The sequence below is a fragment of the Thalassophryne amazonica genome, chromosome 1 (genome assembly GCF_902500255.1).
Source record: "Thalassophryne amazonica chromosome 1, fThaAma1.1, whole genome shotgun sequence".
In the NCBI taxonomy this organism is placed as follows: Eukaryota; Metazoa; Chordata; class Actinopteri; order Batrachoidiformes; family Batrachoididae; genus Thalassophryne; species Thalassophryne amazonica.
In genome coordinates, this window is record NC_047103.1 from 63,980,309 (window position 1) to 64,005,270 (window position 24,962).

The 24,962-nt window shown below is 41.2% G+C and overlaps 1 protein-coding gene across 1 annotated transcript in view; it reads left to right on the forward strand.

The window, feature by feature from the left end:
- rec8b (REC8 meiotic recombination protein b) overlaps positions 1–17,171 on the forward strand; it is a 66,735-nt gene extending 49,564 nt beyond the window's left edge. Inside the window, exons 13-18 of the mRNA XM_034166464.1 lie at positions 2,547–2,716; positions 3,052–3,091; positions 3,202–3,277; positions 3,347–3,436; positions 4,306–4,412; positions 16,773–17,171. Coding sequence (XP_034022355.1) covers positions 2,547–2,716; positions 3,052–3,091; positions 3,202–3,277; positions 3,347–3,436; positions 4,306–4,412; positions 16,773–16,864 — 575 coding nt within the window. The 3' untranslated portion in view covers positions 16,865–17,171. The remainder of the gene's footprint in view (positions 1–2,546; positions 2,717–3,051; positions 3,092–3,201; positions 3,278–3,346; positions 3,437–4,305; positions 4,413–16,772) is intronic.
- Positions 17,172–24,962: the final 7,791 nt, after the last annotated feature.

The window sequence follows — 24,962 nt, forward strand, 5'->3', positions numbered from 1 at the left end:
AAGCGATCAGAGTGCCGCGGTTACACGAGCTGTTAGCTGATGCGTTCACTGCACGTCCGTCATTTCAAAGCATCATCGAGTATTGCCTCGTTTCTGCTTAAAACAGCCTCGTTTCTCCTTAAAACTGAGTTTAGAATGATTTAAGAGGCTTTACCTTGTCATGTGATGGTTAATAATCCAATAAATCCATTTGATCTCTTTGGGTGAAGATACTCTGCCTTAGACGAATGGCTGAGCTCCGAAATGATGCATGCGCAGTGGAGGCAGGACGGACCAATTTTTGGGGCGGGGTTGGTCTGTGACAGAGGTAAGGAAATGTTTAGGAGAGATGGCAGTGGAGTTTGTAACCAGATTGTTTAATAAAATCTTAAAGTGAGAGGATGCCTGAGGAGTGGAGACAAAGTGTGCTGGTTCCTATTTTTAAGAACAAGGGTGATGTGCAGAGCTGCAGTAACTACAGAGCTGAGTCTAGCCTGGAAATGTGAAGATATGTTCTGGAGAGCAAGGGAATGAAAGTTGGTAGGTGCAAGAGTATATATGTGTGTGAATGAGAGGGAGCCCAGTGGAATAGTGCGGTTGCAAGGAGTAGAAGCGGTGAAAGTAGATGAGTTTAAATACTTGGGGTCAAATGTCCAAAGTAATGGAGAGGGTCATGAAGAAGAGTGCAGGCAGGGTGGAGTGGGTGGAGAAAGGTGGCAGGAGTGATTTGTGATTGAAGAATATTTGCAAGAGTTACGTTTACAAGACAGTAGTGAGACCAGCTATGTTGTACGGCTTAGCAGACGAACACACTGATATTTGAGAAGTGAAATGAAGTTTCTAGTATTTACAGAAAGTGTGCAATAATTATTTAAACAAAATTAGGCAGGTGCATAAATTTGGGCACCCTTGTCATTAATCAGATGTCATTAAATTGAGTACATTTAGCACTAATTATTGGAACACAAAATTAGTTTGGTAAGCTTATTGACCCTTGACCTCTTTACACAGGTGACCCCAATCATGAGAAAGGGTATTTAAGGTGGCCATTTGCAAATGTTTCCCCTCTTTGCGTTTCCACTGTGAGGAACATAGTGAGGAAATGGAAGACCGCAGGCACAGTACTAGTTAAGGCCTGAAGTGGCAGGCCAAGAAAAATCTCAGATAAGCTGAAGCAAAGGATGGTGAGAACAGTCATAGTCAACCCACAGACCTGCTCCAAAGACCTACAACATGATCTTGCTGCAGAAAGTGTCTCTGTGCATCATTCAACTATACAGCGCACTTTGCACAAAGAGATGCTGTATGATGCTGTAATGCAGAGGAAGCCTTTTCTGCGTACATGCCACAAACAGAGTTGCTTGAGGTATGCTAAAGCACATTTGGGCAAGCCAGCTTCATTTTGGAATAAGGTGCTGTGGACTGATGAAACTAAAATGGAGTTCTTTGGACATAACAAGGGGCCGTATGCATGGCTGAAAAAGAACGCAGCATTCCAAGAAAAACACTTGCTACCTATAGTAAAATTTGGAGGTGGTTCCATCATGTTGTGGGGCTGTGTGGCCAGTGCAGGTACTGGGAATCTTGTTAAAGTTGAGGGTCACATGGATTCCAGTCAATACCAGCAGATTCTTGAGAACAGTGTTCATGAATCAGTAACAAAGTTGAGTTACGTCGGGGCTGGATCTTTCAAGAAGACCCTAAACACTGCTCAGAATCTACTAAGCCATTCATGCAGAGGGACAAGTACAACATTCTGGAATGGCCATCTCAGTCCCCAGAAAATCTGTGGTGTGATTTTAAGCAGGCTGTCTGTGCTCAGAAACCAACAAACCTGAGATGTTTTGTAAAGAAGAATGGACCAAAAAACCTTCAACCAGAATCCAGACTCTCATTGGAAGCTATGAGGAAGCGTATAGAGGCTGTTATTTCTGCAAAAGGAGGATCTACTAAATATTGATGTATTTTTTTCTGTTGGGGTGCCCAAATTTATGCACCTGCTTAATTTTGTTTAAATAATTATTGCACACTTTCTGTAAATCCTATAAACTTCATTCACTTCTCAAATATCACTGTTTATCTGCTATATGATATATTAAATGAAATTGCTGATCCAAACAACCAATGATAAAGGAAAATCATCAGGGGTGCCCAGACTGTTGCATACAATTGTATCAGAGGGACAACTCAGGTAGGGCGGTTTGGAGACAAAGTCAGAGAGGCGAGATTGAGATGGTTTGGGCATGTGCAGAGGAGGGACCCAGGAGAAGGGAGAATATATAGGGAGAAGGATGCTGAGGATAGAACCACCAGACAGGAGGAGAAGAGAGACCACGGCGGAGGTTTATGGATGTGCTGAGGGAGGACATGCAGGTGGTTGGTGTGACAGAGGAAGTTATAGAGGACAGAGTGAAATGGAAATGATTTATCTGCTGTAGTGACCCCTAACGGGATCAGCCAAAAGGAGAAGAAGCTGCAAACATGACTAGTATTTATTTAATATATCTTAGTGTCTGTAATTGACTTTTGCACACGTGAGTGTGACAGTTACTCGGACCTCTCTGCAGCCCTGCTTCACACTGACCTCCAGTCACTATGGAAACAGTGTGCCTTGCTCCCCACCCTGCACACTTACCAGGGAGGGGAGGAAGAGAAGGATGAAGAAGAAGAGTCAACAGGACATTCTGAGCAGGACAGAGAAATCCTGAGGAGGATGAGGCAGTCAGGCATGAAGGAGGTGAGTCTGGAAGAGAGGGTTTTGCTTTTAACATATCCTATATTCTCATTTCCTGCACACAGTAAACTGTGCTGCTGGGAAATGAGAAACATGTCAGAGGAACCAACACTAAAATCTGAGTGTAAATGTGAGTGATGAAAAGGAGCAGTGATTAGTGCTGATGCCACACGCCAAGAAGGTTTTGGGCTCAATATCCACCTGAGCAGTCTGTTCCTCGTCTTGCATGCTGTGACACATGACTTCTGCAGAATAGCTGAACCAACAGACAGAGGGTGTCCATAAAGACACAGCAGCATGCATCATGAATCTGATCTCTCTCTCTCTCTCTCTCTCAGATGCACAGTGAGTCTGGACTGCACCCCACTGAGCCCTCATGTGTGACTTCTTTTTTTCTAAATAACCTGTCTGTGTTACACGTTCTGTTTAGTGTTCCAGTGCGTCATGTGACAACACAGAAAACACGTGTGTCTTTCTTTCTTAAACAGCTGCATCAGATGTCATCCTGGACATGTCCAAAGAGGACAAATCCCTCAGCGATGTGATCACTCCTTTCAGCAGATGGTGAGTCCTTTACTCAGTTACGCTGATTTCAAAAATAATTTGTGTAAATCGCTGACTCTGTCTCTGCAGGTCTCCACAAAAGGAGCCCCAGTTGCCAATGGAACCCATATCTGAGGAAAACATTGTGATTCCTGAAGCAGAGAGCGGTGAAATTTTGAGGTACTGCAAATGTGCACCAGCCTGTGCACAAAGACCATTAATGACTGCACGGTGTCATCTGGTACAGGTGCAGCTCAGTTTAGATTTTGGGCCTTGGTCTAAACATGCATTTACAAAAGTCTTCCATCCTTGTAAGTAGGCGGGGCTGAAGGCTTGGCTCGCTTTGTAAAACTCACTGTGCAGGAGCTGAATTTAAAGGCTGACAAGAAGCTGCACTCCGCCCATGAAAGCAGACGTCAGCCTGGCGGTGAACACAAGCTGCTGCTTTTCACTTCTTACCTCCAGCAGTGTTTAATATCTACTTTGAAATTCAAAACGGGAGACAACCGGGAAGCCTGAGGGATCAAAGTGAACCATATTACCCTGCACCTTCATTGGCTGAAGCACATATTTTGACTCTTTTGTTAAAAATGACCTACAGTATCAGTGAGGCCATGTCATCTATTTCCATCAGAATCAGGATGAAAAGTTTTGATTCTTCTGTGGGCTTTGCTGTGTTCCAAACCCCTTTTTGATTTTTAAGCAATTGACTAGATTATGACTGAGTTACTGTAATTTGCCTCTAATGTTTAATAATATTATGAATTATATTTTTAGTTGTAACCAGTGCTCACTGGAGTTTCAGTTCTTGGTCCTGAAAATGATGATGTGCTCCATCGCACACGTGCAGGTCATTATGTCCTGACGTTGCACTTCTTTATGACAAAAGACAACTATGTTAACCACATTGGTTGTAGGTGCTATTTAAAATAAATCAATAAGCACCATATTTAAAGCTTGTGTTTATTGATGGACAATGTTTTTAAAGCTGATTGTAAGTAAGTGCTTCCCAATGAATCCACCACCTGTCATGGTGCTCTCTTCTTCAGCTGGATCTCCTCCAGCCTGCAGACGTGTGGAGAAATCACCTTCAGTGCGCTGCTGCCCCCAGAGGCTGACCGCACCACTGCAGCTCACACACTCTCCAAACTGTTGGGTGAGTCAAAAGCAGACTGCTCAGGAGAGTTAAACAAAGAATGTAGTTTCCATCGCCCAGGTTTCCTATTTAATGAACTGTAACCTCTCTATGGGCCTCATGTATCAGTGTTGCGCACTTGTGGCGTAAATTTATGGCGTAAACTTGAAATACACCAAAGTCGCCGTGACATGTATCAAGCAGTGCGCACCTGCCCATTTCTGGTGTACGCCTGACGTGATCTTGATAAATGCGGCGGGTGGAAACGATCATAATTATAATAAACACGCCCAGAAATATTCAGACTCCGCTTCAGACACACCCTCATTTTACGACATGGAAGCCGGGAAGACGGCAATGAAAAAGAACTCCACCAATCACGACGCGTGCCAATAGAGCACCGAAAGCGGCTGTCGTATCAATTGTTTTGTAGTATATAATCAATAAAGTGTTACAGTGGTCCCTCATTAATCGTTGGAGTTACGTTCTAAAAAATAGCCCGTAATACGCGAAACCGCGACGTAGTCAGCGTTATTTTTTACAATTATTATAGACGTTTCAAAGCTGTAAAACCCCTCACTACACAGTTTATACACTTTCTCAATCAGGCATGAACATTTTCTCACTTTTCTCTCGTGTGTAAACACTCTCAAAGTTCAAACCTTAGTAGGAAAATAATACCAAACTGTTTTCAGGCCCAAACATTTGTTTGAGAAATAAAAATAGAACGTTTTCCTATAAATAATTATGATGGCATTTAGAACTAACAAATTAATTTTAACGATCAACGAACGAGGTCGGACACATAAGAAATTATTAATAGTGACTGACCAGTATTTGACAGATCGGGCCTCTGCATCCTGGCGCTGCGCCTTTTCCCACTCACATCTCGCTGCAGCAGGTGTGTGTTTCCGAGTGACAAACACAGTTATGAGTAGTTGTTGGCGCTCTTTTCTCTTCTGGGCAACAAGATTCTTATAAACAGATACGCAGAACACTGTAAAAAAAAGGCATGCAAAATTGGACTAAATACTCCGCGAGACTCCGAGGCCACGACAGGTGAACGGCGTTATAGCGAGGGACCACTGTATTCTCTTTTCACATGTCAATAATTCTTGACATGTGGATATTTGCTCGCTCAATTAATAAGACACGCCTAATCTGTCAGATTTCTTTATTTTTTAAATGTATTTCTGTATTTATTTTATTGTGACAACCGAATGGAGACGACAAAACCTGGTTGCAGCACGGGCGAATTAAGGGAATGACGAAACTACAGTTATTATCAATTTCATTGTCTAAAACAATCATACCACATGAAGTTAAGCTCAGCGCTGCTCTGGCTCCAGGCTCGACGTCTGGAGAAAAAGGCGAGCAGCGCTTTCCTTCCTGTCAGCGCTGTGGCCACGGATCGTGCTCCATAACAATCCTGCAACAGCGGGATTTGTATTGATTATTGTGTAATATAATCAGGAAAGTGTTACTTATGTAACATATGCATTGATTTGTATAATGGCACTGTTTATCATCTTGATCATCTTCATTTCTATGTGGATTCCAACGCTGGTTCATTTTGGTGTATAATTTACGCCACCTCTCGACCTGGTGTATATTTTCAGCGCAGCGTACGCCAACGACCACATTGATAAATGCCAAGTAGCGCAGCCGTTTTGGCGTACACCCCATATACGCTCAAATATCGCCGTACGCAATGTTGATACATGAGGCCCATTAGGTGCATAATGAGCAGAGGAGTATAGTCTATCTGAAGTCTATTTCAAACAGCCATTTATTGTTTATTTTACTCTAAAACAAGATATTATTCTTCCATCTTTGAAAACACTTCAGTTTGTTCAGAGTGAAGTAGTATGGTGGTTATTTTTAGTTATTTATTTGTGGTTTTACTGGTAACAACTGGTATTTACAAGGGATGATTGAGAAGTTTTAGCCTGACCCAGAAAAAGTAGGGTGTGCTTCTCCAACTTTTGCATTTTGAGAAACCAACATTTCTTAACATTGCACCTAGTGAGTCAAAATTTCACACATTGTCAACAAATGTTGGATTCTCAGAAGGCAAAAGATGCGGAACCACAATCTACTTTTTCTGGGCCAGGCTCAAAACTTCTCAACCACCTCTCATATGTCATTAATCTCTAGTGTTTGTGATGTTAATCTCTGGTGGTTGTAGTGTTATTTTGTGGTATTTTGCTGGTAATCTGATGTTTTTGGTGTTAAACTCTGGTATTTATGTTGGTAATCTGTGATGTTGTGGCTGTTACTCTGGTTTTGGAATTAATCTCTGGTAATTATGTTGTTGATATGTGATTATGGATTGTGGTTTTAATCTTTCAGGTTTATAATGTTAATCTGTGATGTTTTGCTGTTACTCTCTGGTGTTTTGGTGTTACTCTCTGGTAGCTATGTTTTTAATCTGTGATTGTGGTTTTAATCTTTCAGGTTTATAATGTTAATCTGTGATGTTTTTGCTGTTACTTTCTGGTGCAGGGCTTTGAAAACTCCGCGGAATCCCACGGATCATCATGGGAAGGGGGGCGGGGGTGTTAGTGTTGTACTCTTTAATCGTGATCGTTACTGAGTTTTTAAAATGCTTATCGCAAAGCGTTCTTTTTTTTACGACATCATGCAATTTTTAAGTCCGTGGACACCGATCTGTGTGTTACAGATACAAATCAGTTTGGTCGGATCCGCGGAGTTTCGAGGAGAATAAAAGACACTCAAAGCCTGGCTGTTACGACAGTTGTCGTAAAGCGGGACTGATTGGTTGCTGCGGTGACACTGTGTGGCTCCTGTGCGAAGCTTAGCTAAAAGTAGCATGTGGACATCGCAAACTTTTAGAACTTTCAAGTTTTTAAAAGAACTTTGCAACGTCTGTGTCACGGAGCGACATCAGACAGAGCGAAGATGGCGAGAAAGATGGTTTGAAAAGTTTGATAAGGACACGAATCCGTGGAATTGTTGCTGGCTTCATCAACACACCTGAAAGATAAACGGGAAAAGCGAACTGGTAAGATTTTTTTTTTCTCTCTCTCTGGAAAATAAACATTGTGCTGTTCAAACAGAATTTCAGAAAAAATTATGTGCCTTTTTTTTTTTTCCTTTCATTAATCTAGACTTTCTTTCATTGAAAAAAAAAGACATTGTGACTTTGAATGAATTTAGGCTACATGAATTTACGCAACAGTGTAAATTAGTTTTTATTAATCTAGACTATTTTCATGGTAAAAAAGACATTGTGGCTTTGAATGAACTTAAGCTACATGAATTTACGCACCAATGTAAATTAGTTTTTATTAATGTAGACTTTTTTCATGGGGAAAAAAGACATTGTGTGGCTTTTTATTATAAGGTATTTTAGTGATATTTTACCCTGATTTTTAAAATATTCTACAAGCTTTAGCTGTGGTTTTTGAAATACTTTAACAGTCTTTTCAGTCTTCATGAATTTCATGTAGTTTATTGTTCTGAGTTAATGCATAATTTGGTTTACAATTAAAAGGAAAATCATACCAGGTCCTACTTCCATGTCATATTCTGTTATTTCAACATGATCATTGACGTTCAAATGAAAGGTTGAATCTAGGATCATTTAAATATGCACTATTTTTTTTGAGATTTGTTCTTCCAGGAGATGTTGAAAATGTATCAATAGATGAAAATTTAATTTGGTTTCTGGGGCCCCACAAGGCCCTAGACCCCGGCCCCTCGGGGGGGCCCCAGACCCCCTGCGAATTTTCCTCAGATTTCACAATTTTCATTTCACAGCCCTGCTGGTATTTTGGTGTTACACTCTGGTAACTATGTTTTTAATCTGATTGTGGTTTTAATCTTTCATGTTTGTAATGTTAATTTGTGATGTTTTGGTGTTAATATCTGGTGTTTATCATGTTAATATGATGTTTTTATCGTTAATATCTGGTATTTATGTTGTTAATCTGTGATGTTTCTCGTGTTAATATTTCATGTTTGTAATATTACTCTGTGATGTTTGTGGTGTTAATGTGATATTTATGGTCTTTATATCTGGTGTTTGTTGTGTTTATCTGTCATGTTTGTGGTCTTCATCTGTAATGTTTGTAATGTTAATCTGTGATGTTTTCAGTGTTAATCATTCATGTTTATAGTGTTAATCTATGATGTTTATGGTCTTTATATCTAGTGTTTGTTAATCGCTCACCTTTGTGGCGTTAATCTGTACGGACCTCTTCACACAACACGATTTAAACCGACTAGTGCACGAAGGAGGAATTGCATGCCATTTGTGAAAAATCGGAGCTGCCTCCAACGCCTTGTACACGTGTCACTACAAGTATTCACGCACACCAGCGGCTGAAAGACAGAGTGCCCTGTGAGAGACCATTCGATCCCTCTCGTGGCAGGTGTTGGCCAAATTCCAGGTGACACACACAAACATCCAACACTGGTCGCTTGACACTTAGAAAATGTGTGGCCATTCATGCTTTTAGCACAAAAACGGAGAGCAGATGATCATTTCCGACCTAGATGTGAAATTTGTCTAAGTGCCCCCATGAGTGTGGCATTGCAAAAAAGCAACACGTGTCTTGCACGTGTGCACGTGAGACCAGTGTTGTGAAAAGTAACTTTGACAAGTTGCTTTATACAGTTGCTTTATGCAATTACTTTATTAGAATCTGCCGAAAACTTCAATCAATCAATTTTATTTATATAGCGCCAAATCACAACAAACAGTTGCCCCAAGGCGCTTTATATTGTAAGGCAAGGCCATACAATAATTACGTAAAAACCCCAACGGTCAAAACGACCCCCTGTGAGCAAGCACTTGGCGACAGTGGAAAGGAAAACTCCCTTTTAACAGGAAAAAACCTCCAGCAGAACCAGGCTCAGGGAGGGGCAGTCTTCTGCTGGGACTGGTTGGGGCTGAGGGAGAGAACCAGGAAAAAGACATGCTGTGGAGGGGAGCAGAGATCAATCACTAATGATTAAATGCAGAGTGGTGCATACAGAGCAAAAGGAGAAAGAAACCCTCAGTGCATCATGGGAACCCCCCAGCAGTATATAGCAGCATAACTAAGGGATGGTTCAGGGTCACCTGATCCAGCCCTAACTATAAGCTTTAGCAAAAAGGAAAGTTTTAAGCCTAATCTTAAAAGTAGAGAGGGTGTCTGTCTCCCTGATCTGAATTGGGAGCTGGTTCCACAGGAGGAGGAGCCTGAAAGCTGAAGGCTCTGCCTCCCATTCTACTCTTACAAACCCTAGGAACTACAAGTAAGCCTGCAGTCTGAGAGCGAAGCGCTCTATTGGGGTGATATGGTACTATGAGGTCCCTAAGATAAGATGGGACCTGATTATTCAAAACGTTATAAGTAAGAAGAAGAATTTTAAATTCTATTCTAGAATTAACAGGAAGCCAATGAAGAGAGGCCAATATGGGTGAGATATGCTCTCTCCTTCTAGTCCCCATTAGTACTCTAGCTGCAGCATTTTGAATTAACTGAAGGCTTTTCAGGGAACTTTTAGGACAACCTGATAATAATGAATTACAATAGTCCAGCCTAGAGGAAATAAATGCATGAATTAGTTTTTCAGCATCACTCTGAGACAAGACCTTTCTAATTTTAGAGATATTGCGTAAATGCAAAAAAGCAGTCCTACATATTTGTTTAATATGCGCATTGAATGACATATCCTGATCAAAAATGACTCCAAGATTTCTCACAGTATTACTAGAGGTCAGGGTAATGCCATCCAGAGTAAGGATCTGGTTAGACACCCTGTTTCTAAGATTTGTGGGGCCAAGTACAATAACTTCAGTTTTATCTGAGTTTAAAAGCAGGAAATTAGAGGTCATCCATGTCTTTGTCTGTAAGACAATCCTGCAGTTTAGCTAACTGGTGTGTGTCCTCTGGCTTCATGGATAGATAAAGCTGGGTATCATCTGCGTAACAATGAAAATTTAAGCAACGCCGTCTAATAATACTGCCTAAGGGAAGTATGTATAAAGTGAATAAAATTGGTCCTAGCACAGAACCTTGTGGAACTCCATAATTAACCTTAGTCTGTGAAGAAGATTCCCCATTTACATGAACAAATTGTAATCTATTAGATAAATATGATTCAAACCACCGCAGCGCAGTGCCTTTAATACCTATGGCATGCTCTAATCTCTGTAATAAAATTTTATGGTCAACAGTATCAAAAGCAGCACTGAGGTCTAACAGAACATGCACAGAGATGAGTCCACTGTCTGAGGCCATAAGAAGATCATTTGTAACCTTCACTAATGCTGTTTCTGTACTACAACCCCTGGCAAAAATTATGGAATCCCCGGCCTCGGAGGATTTTCATTCAGTTGTTTAATTTTGTAGAAAAAAAAGCAGATCACAGACATGACACAAAACTAAGTCATTTCAAATGGCAACTTTCTGGCTTTAAGAAACACTATAAGAAATCAGGAAAAAAAATTGTGGCAGTCAGTAACGGTTACTTTTTTAGACCAAGCAGAGGGAAAAAAATATGGAATCACTCAATTCTGAGGAATAAATTATGGAATCACCCTGTAAATTTTCATCCCCAAAACTAACACCTGCATCAAATCAGATCTGCTCATTAGTCTGCATCTAAAAAGGAGTGATCACACCTTGGACAGCTGTTGCACCAAGTGGACTGACATGAATCATGGCTCCAACACGAGAGATGTCAATTGAAACAAAGGAGAGGATTATCAAACTCTTAAAAGAGGGTAAATCATCACACAATGTTGCAAAAGATGTTGGTTGTTCACAGTCAGCTGTGTCTAAACTCTGACCAAATACAAACACATGGGAAGGTTGTTAAAGGCAAACATACTGGTAGACCAAGGAAGACATCAAAGCGTCAAGACAGAAAACTTAAAGCAATGTGTCTCAAAAATCGAAAATGCACAACGGAACGAATGGGAGGAAACTGGAGTCAACGTCTGTGACCGAACTGTAAGAAACCGCCTAAAGGAAATGGGATTTACATACAGAAAGCTAAACGAAAGCCATCAACACCTAAACAGAAAAAAACAAGGTTACAATGGGCTAAGGAAAAGGCAATCGTGGACTGTGGATGACTGGATGAAAGTCATATTCAGTGATGAATCTCGAATCTGCATTGGGCAAGGTGATGATGCTGGAACTTTTGTTTGGTGCTGTTCCAGTGAGAATTATAAAGATGACTGCCTGAAGAGAACATGTAAATTTCCACAGTCATTGATTATATGGGGCTGCATGTCAGGTAAAGGCACTGGGGAGATGGCTGTCATTACATCATCAATAAATGCACAAGTTTAAGTTGATATTTTGGACACTTTTCTTATCCCATCAATTGAAAGGATGTTTGGGGATGATGAAATCATTTTTCAAGATGATAATGCATCTTGCCATAGAGCAAAAACTGTGAAACCATTCCTTGCAAAAAGACACATAGGGTCAATGTCATGGCCTGCAAATAGTCCGGATCTTAATCCAATTGAAAATCTTTGGTGGAAGTTGAAGAAAAGGGTCCATGACAAGGCTCCAACCTGCAAAGCTGATCTGGCAACAGCAATCAGAGAGAGTTGGAGCCAGATTGATGAAGAGTACTGTTTGTCACTCATTAAGTCCATGCCTCAGAGACTGCAAGCTGTTATAAAAGCCAGAGGTGGTGCAACAAAATACTAGTGATGTGTTGGAGCGTTCTTTTGTTTTTCATGATTCCATAATTTTTTTCCTCAGAATTGAGTGATTCCATAATTTTTTTTCCCTCTGCTTGGTCTAAAAAAGTAACTGTTACTGACTGCCACAATTTTTTTTCCTGATTTCTTATAGTGTTTCTTAAAGCCAGAAAGTTGCCATTTGAAATGACTTTAGTTTTGTGTCATGTCTGTGATCTGCTTTTTTTCTACAAAATTAAACTGAATGAACATCATCCGAGGCCGGGGATTCCATAATTTTTGCCAGGGGTTGTATGATGAATTCTAAAACCTGACTGAAACTCTTCAAATAGACCATTCCTCTTCAGATGATCAGTTAGCTGTTTTACAACTACCCTTTCAAGAATTTTTGAGAGAAAAGGAAGGTTTGGAGATTGGCCTATAATTAGCTAAGATAGCTTGGTCAGTGATGGCTTTTTAAGTAATGGTTTAATTACTGCCACCTTAAAAGCCCTGTGGTACATAGCCAACTAATAAAGATAGATTGATCGATTGATTGATGCTTTGATCATATTGATCAAAGCATTAAATAATGGTAGGGCTTCCTTGAGCAGCCTGGTAGGAATGGGTCTAATAGAGATGTTGATGGTTTGGATGAAGTAACTAATGAAAATAACTCAGACAGAACAATCGGAGAGAAAGAGTCCTAACCAAATACCGGCATCACTGAAGCAGCCAAAGATAACGATACGTCTTGGGATGGTTATGAGTAATTTTTTTCTCTAATAGTTAAAATTTTATTAGCAAAGAAAGTCATGAAGTCATTACTAGTTAAAGTTAAAGGAATACTCGGCTCAATAGAGCTCTGACTCTGTCAGCCTGGCTACAGTGCTGAAAGGAAACCTGGGGTTGTTCTTATTTTCTTCAATTAGTGATGAGTAGTAAGATGCCCTAGCTTTACGGAGGGCTTTTTTATAGAGCAGCAGACTCTTTTTCCAGGCTAAGTGAAGATCTTCTAAATTAGTGAGATGCCATTTCCTCTCCAACTTACGGGTTATCTGCTTAAGCTGCGAGTTTGTGAGTTATACCACAGGTCAGGCCTTCTGATTTAAAGCTCTCTTTTTCAGAGGAGCTACAGCATCCAAAGTTGTCTTCAATGAGGATGTAAAACTATGACGAGATACTCTATCTCACTTACAGAGTTTAGGTAGCTACTCTGCACTGTGTTGGTATATGGCATTAGAGAACATAAAGAAGGAATCATATCCTTAAACCTAGTTACAGTGCTTTCTGAAAGACTTCTAATGTAATGAAACTTATTCCCACTGCTGGGTAGTCCATCAGAGTAAATGTAAATGTTATTAAGAAATGATCAGACAGAAGGGAGTTTTCAGGGAATACTGTTAAGTCTTCAATTTCCATACCATAAGTCAGAACAAGATCTAAGATATGATTAAAGTGGTGGGTGGACTCATTTACATTTTGAGCAAAGCCCGTTGAGTCTAATAATAGATTAAATGCAGTGTTGAAGCCCGTCATCTCAGCTTCTGTGTGGATGTTAAAATCGCCCACTATAATTATCTTATCTGAGCTAAGCACTAAGTCAGACAAAAGGTCTGAAATTCACAGAGAAACTCACGACCAGGTGGACGATAGATAATAACAAATAAAACTGGTTTTGGGACTTCCAATTTGGATGGACAAGACTAAGAGTCACGCTTTCAAATGAATTAAAGCTCTGTCTGGGTTTTTGATTAATTAATAAGCTGGAATGGAAGATTGCTGCTATCCTCCGCCTCGGCCCATGCTACAAGCATTCTAGCAGTTAGTGTGACTCGGGGGTGTTGGACTCTTTAAACTAACACATTCATCCTGCTGTAACCAGGTTTCTGTAAGGCAGAATAAATCAATATGTTGATCAATTATTATATCATTACTAACAGGGACTTAGAAGAGAGAGACCTAATGTTTAATAGGCCACATTTAACTGTTTTAGTCCTGTGGTGCAGTTGAAGGTGCTATATTATTTTTTTCTTTTGAATTTTTATGCTTAAATAGATTTTTGCTGGTTATTGGTGGTCTGGGAGCAGGCACGTCTCTACGGGGATGGGGTAATGAGGGGATGGCAGGGGCAGAGAAGCTGCAGACAGGTGTGTAAGACTACAACTCTGCTTCCTGGTCCCAACCCTGGATAGTCACGGTTTGGAGATTTAAGAAAATTGGCCACATTTCTAGAAATGAGAGCTGGTCCATCCAAAGTGGGATGGATTGCCGTCTCTCCTAACAAGACCAGGTTTTCCCCAGAAGCTTTGCCAATTATCTATGAAGCCCACCTCATTTTTTGGACACCACTCAGACAGCCAACAATTCAAGGAGAACATGCAGCTAAACATGTCACTCCCGGTTCGATTGGGGAGGGGCCCAGAGAAAACTACAGAGTCCGACATTGTTTTTGCAAAGTTACACACCGATTCAATGTTAATTTTAGTGACCTCCGATGGCGTAAGCGGGTGTCATTACTGCCGACGTGAAATACATCTTATCAAAATTTACGCTTAGCCTTAGCCAGCAGTTTCAAATTCCCTTCAATGTCGCGTGCTCTGGCCCCCGGAAGACAATTGACTATGGTTGCTGGTGTCGCTAACTTCACATGTCTCAAAACAGAGTCGCCAGTAACCCAGAGTTTGATCTCGGCGGGTGTGTCGTCGAGGGGGGAAAACGGTTAGAAATGTGAACGGGTGGCGGTGTACACCGGGGCTTCTGTTTAGGACTACGCTTCCTCCTCACAGTCACCCAGTCGCGCCTGCTTCCCGGCTGCTCGGGATCTGCCAGAGGGACAACTAACGGCGGCTAAGCTACCTGGTCCCGCACGACTACAGGGCCTGGCTAGCTGTAGAATTTTCCACGGTGCGGAGCCGAGTCTCCAATTCGCCCAGCCTGGCCTCCAAGCTATGAATAAGCTACACTTATTACAAGTACCATTACTGCTAAAGGAGGCCGAGGAATAACTAAACATTTCACACCCAGAGCAGAAAAGTGCGGGAGAGACAGGAGAAGCCGCCATGCTAACCGGCTAAGAGCTAGTAGCTGTGCTAAGCTAGCGGATTCCTAAAACACCACAAAGTGAATAATGTGTAATAATTTAGAGGTGATTCAGCAGAGGGAGTGCTTTAGTTAAGGCAAGTGAAGATTACACTGTGAAACAAATCGTTATCAGTTAACTAGATCATCTAACTGCGCAGATTAAACAGCTAACAGATACAGCAAACACCGCTGTGCTCCGGAACAGGAAGTGAAGAAAACTTGCAACTAATAAGTAATGTAACTAATAAGGTAACGAGTAATGTAACTTGGTACTCGTAAGATTGAGCAATCAGCAAAGTAACTCATCAGCAAAGTAACTATTAGTTACTTTGCTGAGTACTAAATCTTAAAAATAACCAAATTAGATTATGAGCAGCTGCCGACAAGGTGTCCGCAGCTGCTAATGAACTAACTGTATAAAGTAACTGTAAAATATAACTGTATAAATTAACTAATGAAGTACTTTCGCAAAGTTTACTTTCCCAACACTGCGTGAGACACATGCACCTAACAACTGTCCACTGTGACGTGCGTGTGTCTGCTTGCTGTCCTCACGTGGACATACATAAAAAATGTATATCGCTTGTGCGATGGGCTGCAGCGAGCGAGCGCACGGCGTGCATATTGACAGCCTGTCCCAGGTGAAACAGTCCGTCAGGTCATAGCACACCGGGTGATCTGAATGTTACGTCACCCACGTGAGCTGCATGCGGCGCGCCGTCCACAGGATACGCGTGTCAGGCCAGGGCATGCGTGGGGGCCAGGCCGGACACGCTCGACCAGGCAGATGTGACATAAGAGCACACTGCTTCATTCATGTCATTTCATGACTGTATGTCTGTGACCATGGGTCATCTACAGAGGAAGACGGGTCATACTTGTACTCTTGTTTGATAAGAGGGATTCAATAAAATGCTATGTTTTTTTATGGTGTGTGTGGTTTTATTTATTTATTACGTTTTTCTCCTTGTTGATTTCAGGCATTTTGCGCACCTTTTATAGGACAGCGATGGTAGCGCAGTGGTAAAGTTTCTGTCTGGCAATCAGAGCTTTTGTAAATGGCAGGTTCCAATCTCTTGGGTGGCATGTATCCCCCCACAGCAGCTGTACGATGTGGTTCCACACGTTCCAGCTGCTCGCACTGCACTTTCTAATCCCGTGGGTGGCATGTATTCCCATGTATTCAGCGGGATCGTTCACGCCTGCCCGACCGTGTGTCCCTCCCGACTTGGCTCAATGTTTCGCTGCAGGCTGTTTTGCCGTGATTCGCCTTGATTCCTGCTTATTCGTGCTGATGTGTGAAGGGGCTCTAAGTTTGTAATATTAATCTGATGTTTTCAGTGTTAACCATCATGTTTACAGTGTTAGGTCTGTGATGTTTATGGTCTTTATATCTGGTGTTTGTTGTGTTAATTGCTCACCTTTGTGGTGTTAATCTGTAATGTTGTAATATAATGATGTGATGTTTACACTGTTAATATGTGATGTTATAGTCTTTAAAGATGGTGTTTGTTGTGTTAATCATCACCTTTGTGATGTTAATATTTGTATTCGTTGTATTAATAATTTGCGTTTATAGTGTTAATCTGTGAATTTAATCTCTGGAGTTTGTGGTTTTAATCTGTGATGTTTGTGCTCTTCAGAGCTGCTCTCTGACAGGCAGGTCATTGTACAACAGAATAAACCCTACAGTGACATCATTGTGAAACCTGGAGCACTCACCGTGATGACCTGAAGACACACAAACCTGCAGTTTTATGTTTTTAGTTAATCCTATGTTTTTATTCATTCATTGTTTTTGTTCTTTTAGTAATTTGCTGTTTTAAAGGTTTTAAAACATGTTAATCTGGTTTTAATGTGTTCTCGTGTTCAATTTTTAAAATATATTATCTACTAAATTTTGCTTATTAATTGTTCATGTGCTGTTTTTTAAAGTTGTAAACATGTCAAGGAGGGAGAAGATTTTTATACTGTTGGTATGTTCTGTATGAGTTTTATACGTTCTGATTATTTTAACCGTGAATAAAATGTTATTTGCATAGCAGTCAGCAAATAGCTTTATTTTATTTTTATTTATTTTCCAAAACACAACCAGAGGCACCCAAATTTTTTCCTTACAAAGACCATGACTTAATCTGGATGGAAGGTCAGGGGCCAAAAGTAAATGTTGATGCTATGTGAATTAGACATACAATTAAATGAATTATATGCGATATAAATTTACCACTAACTCTAAAATAGAAATTCAAAATAAGAATAAAAACAGCAAGTAGGTCCTGGGATCACTTCTCCGCTGGTCCTTTCTGTGTGGAGTTTGCATATTCTCCCCGTGCTCCCGCTGGGTGCTCCGGCTTACTCAGATGTATTGCCACTGATCGTTCTTAGTGGTCTATCACCTGCAATTAGTTTTGTAGTTTTTCCGCCAACAAGTTGAAGGTTGTTTTTCCCCCTGTTTGTTTGTGATTGTGAACAGTCTGGGGCCCACAATTTTTCATATATCGTTATGAAGTTTTTTCTGAAGATTCTATCCTGATAGGCACGAACTGATTAAATTTTCAAAACTCATAGGGCAAAGGTCAAAGTCAGGAAGAATCTTGGAAAAATCCCTGTCCTGAAAAATTTTTAAAACTTGTATAACTGTCTAAAAAAGATTAAATTTCTTTCATATTGAGAGTATTATGGAACGTAGGGATGGTATCCTTTATTCGACCTGACAAAGTTTGAATCCTGTGTCGCAGACCAAACGGTCCCCCATAAAAATCGTTCCGCCCTGCCTTCACTGCCCATGCATCATTTCAAAGCGTCACCAATTGTCCCCTTGTTTCTGCTTAAAACTGACTTTAGAATGATTTAAGAGGTTTTACTTTATCATCTGATGGTTAATAATTACATTAATCCATTTGTTCGCTTTGGGTGAAGACAGTCTGTCTCAGAGGAGCTGCTGTGGTCCGGAATGACGCATGTGCAGTGGAGGCAGGGTGGACCAATTTTTAGGTGGACCATTCGGTCTGCGACACTGGATCTGATCCAGATTACAGATTTTGTAGCCATTTAAATTTAACAAATTGAAAAGCCCATTTAATATATATTTTACATTATATCTCTCTACTTTTAAGATTAGGCTTAAAACTTTCCTTTTTGCTAAAGCTTATAGTTAGGGCTGGATCAGGTGACCCTGAACCATCCCTTAGTTATGCTGCTATAGACGTAGACTGCTGGGGGGTTCCCATGATGCACTGTTTCTTTCTCTTTTTGCTCTGTATGCACCACTCTGCATTTAATCATTAGTGATCGATCTCTGCTCCCCTCCACAGCATGTCTTTTCCTGGTTCTCTCCCTCAGCCCCAACCAGTCCCAGCAGAAGACTGCCCCTCCCTGAGCCTGGTTCTGCTGGAGGTTTTCTTCCCTGTTAAAAGGGAGTTTTTCCTTCCCACTGTAGCCAAGTGCTTGCTCACAGGGGGTCGTTTTGACCGTTGGGGTTTTACATCATTATTGTATGGCCTTGCCTTACAATATAAAGCGCCTTGGGGCAACTGTTTGTTGTGATTTGGCGCTATATAAAAAAAAAATTGATTGATTGATATCTTCATCAAACGTGCACCAATCACACTCATATTTGAAAGTGAGGTGCAGACTGGCACTTCCTATCGCCTGACAAAGTTTAAACCCAATCCAGAGGTGGATTGGCCATTAAGAGTACCGGGATTTTTCCCGGTGGATTGATCAATCAATGGGCTGATGGTTGGCTGGTTATTTATCTTTTCATGGTAACTCTTTCGGCCCAGAGAGCTCTGCAGCCTTCAGACACAGCATAATCCCACTGGCTTGTCTGTCAAAAAATATCGGCTTGTGGCCCTGATAGGCTACAGATGCCCAGAATCCCAGCCACGCATGTCCTAGACCATGGTGAGAGCAAGAGGGGGAAAAAAAAAAAAAAAAACGAACACGAAAAACAAAGCAAGTCATAAAATGGAGAAGAAATGTACAGGTGGTGCAGAAAAACTGAGGGGTGAAAAAAATTGCCTTGGCTATGGATGCTGCTAAGAGCAGAAAAATTTCATACATGTTCGCTGCAGGGGCCGGTCCCTCAGGTGACGGACGAGGCGGACAACAGCGAAGTGAGGCAGTGGCTCCCACTGCCATGGAGGTCATACAGGAGGAGATTGGTGATGGTGGTGATAGTAGGTGTGTACCAGCGTGGTGTGGATAAACATTCATATAAATGTTTATCCTTTTACATAAATGAAAAATAACTCCCCCCACCACCCTTTCCACTTACAGGTCTCAGAGATTTGCATCTCCATAAACGTTCAGATCAAACATGCACTCACCTCATTGCAAACTTTAAATCTAGTCATCTCAAGTATTGGAAAACATACCATATTCATATCCTGATTAATTGATTAGTTGCTTTTATTAATAAACACTTAACCACTATTTTATATTTTCATCAAAGGATGCCACACAATTGCAAATGATCTACAAGCTTACAACTCATGTAATGTGGTTTGAGCATGTAGATCTACTATTTTCACAATCTTTGATCATTTCTACCTTAAATGGCATCCCACAAATCAGGTCACCAGAGTTAAAGTGTCAACACCTTTTGTGCCCAAAGTCCAGTTTCTTCAGAGACACTGATCTAACATAAATACACTGAACAAATATATAAATGCAACACTTTTGTTGTTCCCATTTTTTTATGAGCCTAAAGATCTAAAACATTTTCTATATACACAAAAGACCCATTTCTCTGAAATATTGTTCACAAATCTAAATGTGTGTTAGCGAGCTCTTCTGCTTTGATGAGATAATCCATCTTATCAGCATATCAAAATGCTGATTAGACAACATGATTATTGCACAGGTGTGCCTTAGGCTGGCCACAATAAAAGGCCACTGAAATGTGCAATTTGGCTTTGGGGGGTCAGAAGACCAGTCAGTATCTGGTGTGTCCACCATTTACCTCACACAGTGCAACACATCTTTGCATAGAGTTGATCAGCAGCCAGACACCATTGAATGTGAGCATTTGCCAACTCAAGTCGGATACAACAACAAACTGCAGTCAGGTCAAGACCCCAGTGAGGACGACAAACATGCAGATGAGCTTCCCTGAGATGGTTTCTGAGTTTGTGCAGAAATTCTTTGGCTCTGCAAACCAATTGTTGCAGCAGCTGTCCAGGTGGCTGGTCTCAGACAATCTTGGAAGGTGAGCATACTGGATGTGGAGGTCCTGGGCTGGTGTGGTTACACATGGTCTGCGGATGTGAGACCGGTTGGATGTTCTGACCAATTGTCTGAAATGCCCTTGGAGATGGCTTATGGTAGAGAAATGAACATTCAATTCACAGGCAACAGCTCTGGTGGACATTCCTGCAGTCAGCATACCAAATGCACGCTCCCTCAAAACTTGTCATTGTGCTGTGTGATAAAACTGAACATTTCAGAGTGGCCTTTTATTGTGGCCAGCCTAAGGCACACCTGTGCAATAATCATGCTGTCTAATCAGCATCTTGATATGCCACACCTGTGAGGTTGGCTGGATTATCTCTTCAAAGGAGACGTGATCACTAACAGATTTAGACAGATTTGTGAATACTTGAAAGTTTTTGTGCATATAGAAAATGTTCATATCTGAGTTCTGCTCATGAAAAATGGGAGCAAAAACAAAAGTGTTGCATTTATATTTTTGTTCAGTGTATGTATGCTTTACATACTTTTTCAGACAGTGTCTCTGGTTATTGTCTTTTCAACAGTTTCACATTATACAATTAAAACTGATTAACTACTGTTATAATAAAACACCTGCATACATATTACTCATGATGCAGTACACAAATTCCAAGTATTTCCTCTTTTGTCATGCTTTATTGGCTATACATTATGTTAAGCTGTAAAAAGTGTTTGTCCATTGTTCAGATCACTGTACTACTGTTTTCAATACTTAAGCCAACTAGTCAAAGTTCTGATTGTATCCACTCATTTTTTTTGTGTGTAATCATCTTCAAACTTATTACAAACTATTCCTCTACATTTCATGTCCAGGTTTGTGATAGGCAGCAGCAAGCCCAGTACATCATCTCCTGTGGAGATGATCTCACCAGAAGGATCTCACCAGACAAAGCCAAAGGGACGTACAGTAGGTTAGTAAGTAGCACTGTTGCCTCACAGCAAGAAGGTTATGGGGTCGCTTCCTACCTGGTCTTTTCAGTTTGGAGTTTGCATGTTCTCCCTATGTGTGCGTGGGTTCCCTCCAGGTGCTCCGGTGTTAGAGACCGAATGGTCCCCCACCCCGCCCCGTGCATGCGTCATTTCTGACCACAGCAGCATGTCGAAGACGGAGTCTCTTCATCCAAAGCAACCAAATGGATTAATGTGATTATTAACCATCAGTTGACAAGGTAAAACCTCTTAAATCATTCTAAAGTCAGTTTTAAGCAGAAACTCGGCAAAACTCCGTAATGCTTTGAAATGACCAACGCACTGTGAATGCAGAAGCTAGCAGCTCGTGTATCCGCGGCGCTCCGATCGCTTCATCTGTCGTTTTATGATGTAATAATGCTCAATTTATGTGGAAATGATTGTAGTACAAAAGGTTCAGATATCTGTCGCTGAGATAGATGATGACTGGAGTGCAGTTTTAAGCAGAAATGAGACGATAATCCGTGAACCGCAGCTAATGACGCATGCGCAGTGAAGGCAGGGCCGATTGATTTTTAGGGGGGACCGTTTGGTCAGCGACACCGGCTTCCTCACATTTCCAAAGACATGCAGGTTAGGTGAACTGGAAACTTTAAATTCACTGTAGGTGTGCATGTGAGGGTGAATGTGTTTGAATGTATGTGGTCCTGCGATAGACTGGTGACCTATCCAGGGTGTACCCCACCTCCTGCCCTATGGCTGTTGGGATAGGCTCCAACCCCACCTCACCCTTGATTGGAGTAAGTGGGTATAGAAAATTTTAACTTTAATCATGAGTTGGTTTTTTTTTTTTTTTTTTTTTTGTACTTTTACAGTGTTACATCTTGAGGCTTTATTATGTGAACACTTTGAACTTTTTAACATTAATCTGGTGGCTGCAGGGACACAAAACACCGGGAGATGTAATTAGAGCACTTAGAGTTATGCTCGTTATGCAGAAAGATGAACAAAAGTAAATGAGTTGTATAATTGATCAGATCTCCTGCATGCGTCACTGACTTCAACATCTCCATACAACGTTTGTTAAATTAGGACACTTAATGTGAAATCACATTTTAGCACCTTGCTGAGGCTTGAAGTTTGAGGTCAGCGCTGCAGTCACACAATCAAACTCTGAATTCACGTCAGCATGCCGGAATGCTCATGCTGTTGATTGTACTTTTCACATAGTCTGAGTGTCACACTGTGCCAGGAAATGTGTTCCACTGTCATGTTTCTGTACTGCAAAATTCCAAACAAGTCCAGATTGTAAAGGCACAGGTTGCTGGAAGTTCCTTGGTTAATGGAATCCCAGTAAACTGTTGCAGCTGTGGTAATGTGATGTCATGGTGTGACTGTGTCTGCAGGAATGCTGCAGGAAATTAGAACTGCACTGGAGAAAGTAACCTGTGTGATTAAAAATAAAAAAAATACTGCACGTGTGGTAAAATGCTGTTGATGGCAATTTTAAAAACATAGATTCAAGTTACAAACTCAAGTGAGGGCAAGATCCAAGAACTACAGTAGTGTTCAGAATAATAGTGCTATGTGACTAAAAGATTAATCCAGGTTTGGAGTATATTTCTTATTGTTACATGGGAAACAATGTACCAGTAGAATCAGTAGATTCTCACAAATCCAACAAGACCAAGCATTCATGATATGCACACTCTTAAGGCTATGAAATTGGGCTATTATACTCAACAAAAATATAAATGCAACACTTTTGGTTTTGCTCCCATTTTGTATGAGATGAGCTCAAAGATCTAAAACTTTTTCCACATACACAATATCACCATTTCCCTCAAATATTGTTCACAAACCAGTCTAAATCTGTGATAGTGAGCACTTCTCCTTTGCTGAGATAATCCATCCCACCTCACAGGTGTGCCATACCAAGATGCTGATTAGACACCATGATTAGTGCACAGGTGTGCCTTAGACTGCCCACAATAAAAGGCCACTCTGAAAGGTGCAGTTTTGTTTTATTGGGGGGGGGGGGGGGGGGGATACCAGTCAGTATCTGGTGTGACCACCATTTGCCTCATGCAGTGCAACACATCTCCTTCGCATCATCCGTGAAAAGAACACCTCTCCAACGTGCCAAACGCCAGCGAATGTGAGCATTTGCCCACTCAAGTCGGTTATGACGACGAACTGGAGTCAGGTCGAGACCCCGATGAGGACGACGAGCATGCAGATGAGCTTCCCTGAGACGGTTTCTGACAGTTTGTGCAGAAATTCTTTGGTTATGGAAACCGATTGTTTCAGCAGCTGTTCGAGTGGCTGGTCTCAGACAATCTTGGAGGTGAACATGCTGGATGTGGAGGTCCTGGGCTGGTGTGGTTACACGTGGTCTGCGGTTGTGAGGCTGGTTGGATGTACTGCCAAATTCTCTGAAACGCCTTTGGAGACGGCTTATGGTAGAGACATGAACATTCAATACACAAGCAACAGCTCTGGTTGACATACCTGCTGTCAGCATGCCAATTGCACGCTCCCTCAAATCTTGCGACATCTGTGGCATTGTGCTGTGTGATAAAACTGCACCTTTCAGAGTGGCCTTTTATTGTGGGCAGTCTAAGGCACACCTGTGCACTAATCATGGTGTCTAATCAGCATCTTGGTATGGCACACCTGTGAGGTGGGATGGATTATCTCAGCAAAGGAGAAGTGCTCACTATCACAGATTTAGACTGGTTTGTGAACAAAATTTGAGGGAAATGGTGATATTGTGTATGTGGAAAAAGTTTTAGATCTTTGAGTTCATCTCATACAAAATGGGAGCAAAACCAAAAGTGTTGCGTTTATATTTTTGTTGTGTAGTAAAAAAAAAAAAAAAAAAAAGTAGAAAAGGGGTTGTTCACAACAATAGTAGTGTGACATAGTCAGTGAGTTTGCCAATTTTGTGGAACAAACAGGTGTGAATCAGGATGCAGCCAGCACCTGTTGAACATGCTTTTCTCTTTGAAAGCCTGAGGAAAATGGGACGTTCAAGACATTGTTCAGAAGAACAGCGTAGTTTGATTAAAAAGTTGATTGGAGAGGGGAAAACTTATACGCAGGTGCAAAAAATTATAGGCTGTTCATCTACAAAGATCTCCAATGCTTTAAAATGGACAAAAAAAAACAGAGACACTTAGAAGAAAACAGAAAACAACCATCAAAATGGATAGAAGAATAACCAGAATGGCAAAGGCTCACCCATTGATCAGCTCCAGGATGATCAAAGACAGTCTGGAGTTACCTGTAAGTGCTGTGAGTTAAAAGACGCCTGTGTGAAACTAATTTATTTGCAAGAATCCCCCGCAAAGTCCCTCTGTTAAATAAAAGATGTGCAGAAGAGGTTACAATTTGCCAAAGAACACATCAACTGGCCTAAAGAGAAATGGAGGAATATTTTGTGGACTGATGAGAGTAAAACTGTTCTTTTTTGGTCCAAGGGCCGCAGACAGTTTGTGAGACGACCCCCAAACTCTGAATTCAAGCCACAGTTCACAGTGAAGACAGTGAAGCATGGTGGTGCAAGCATCGTGATATGGCCATGTTTCACCTACTATGGTGTTGGGCCTATATATCGCATACCAGGTATCATGGATCAGTTTGGATATGTCAAAATACTTGAAGAGGTCATGTTGCCTTATGCTGAA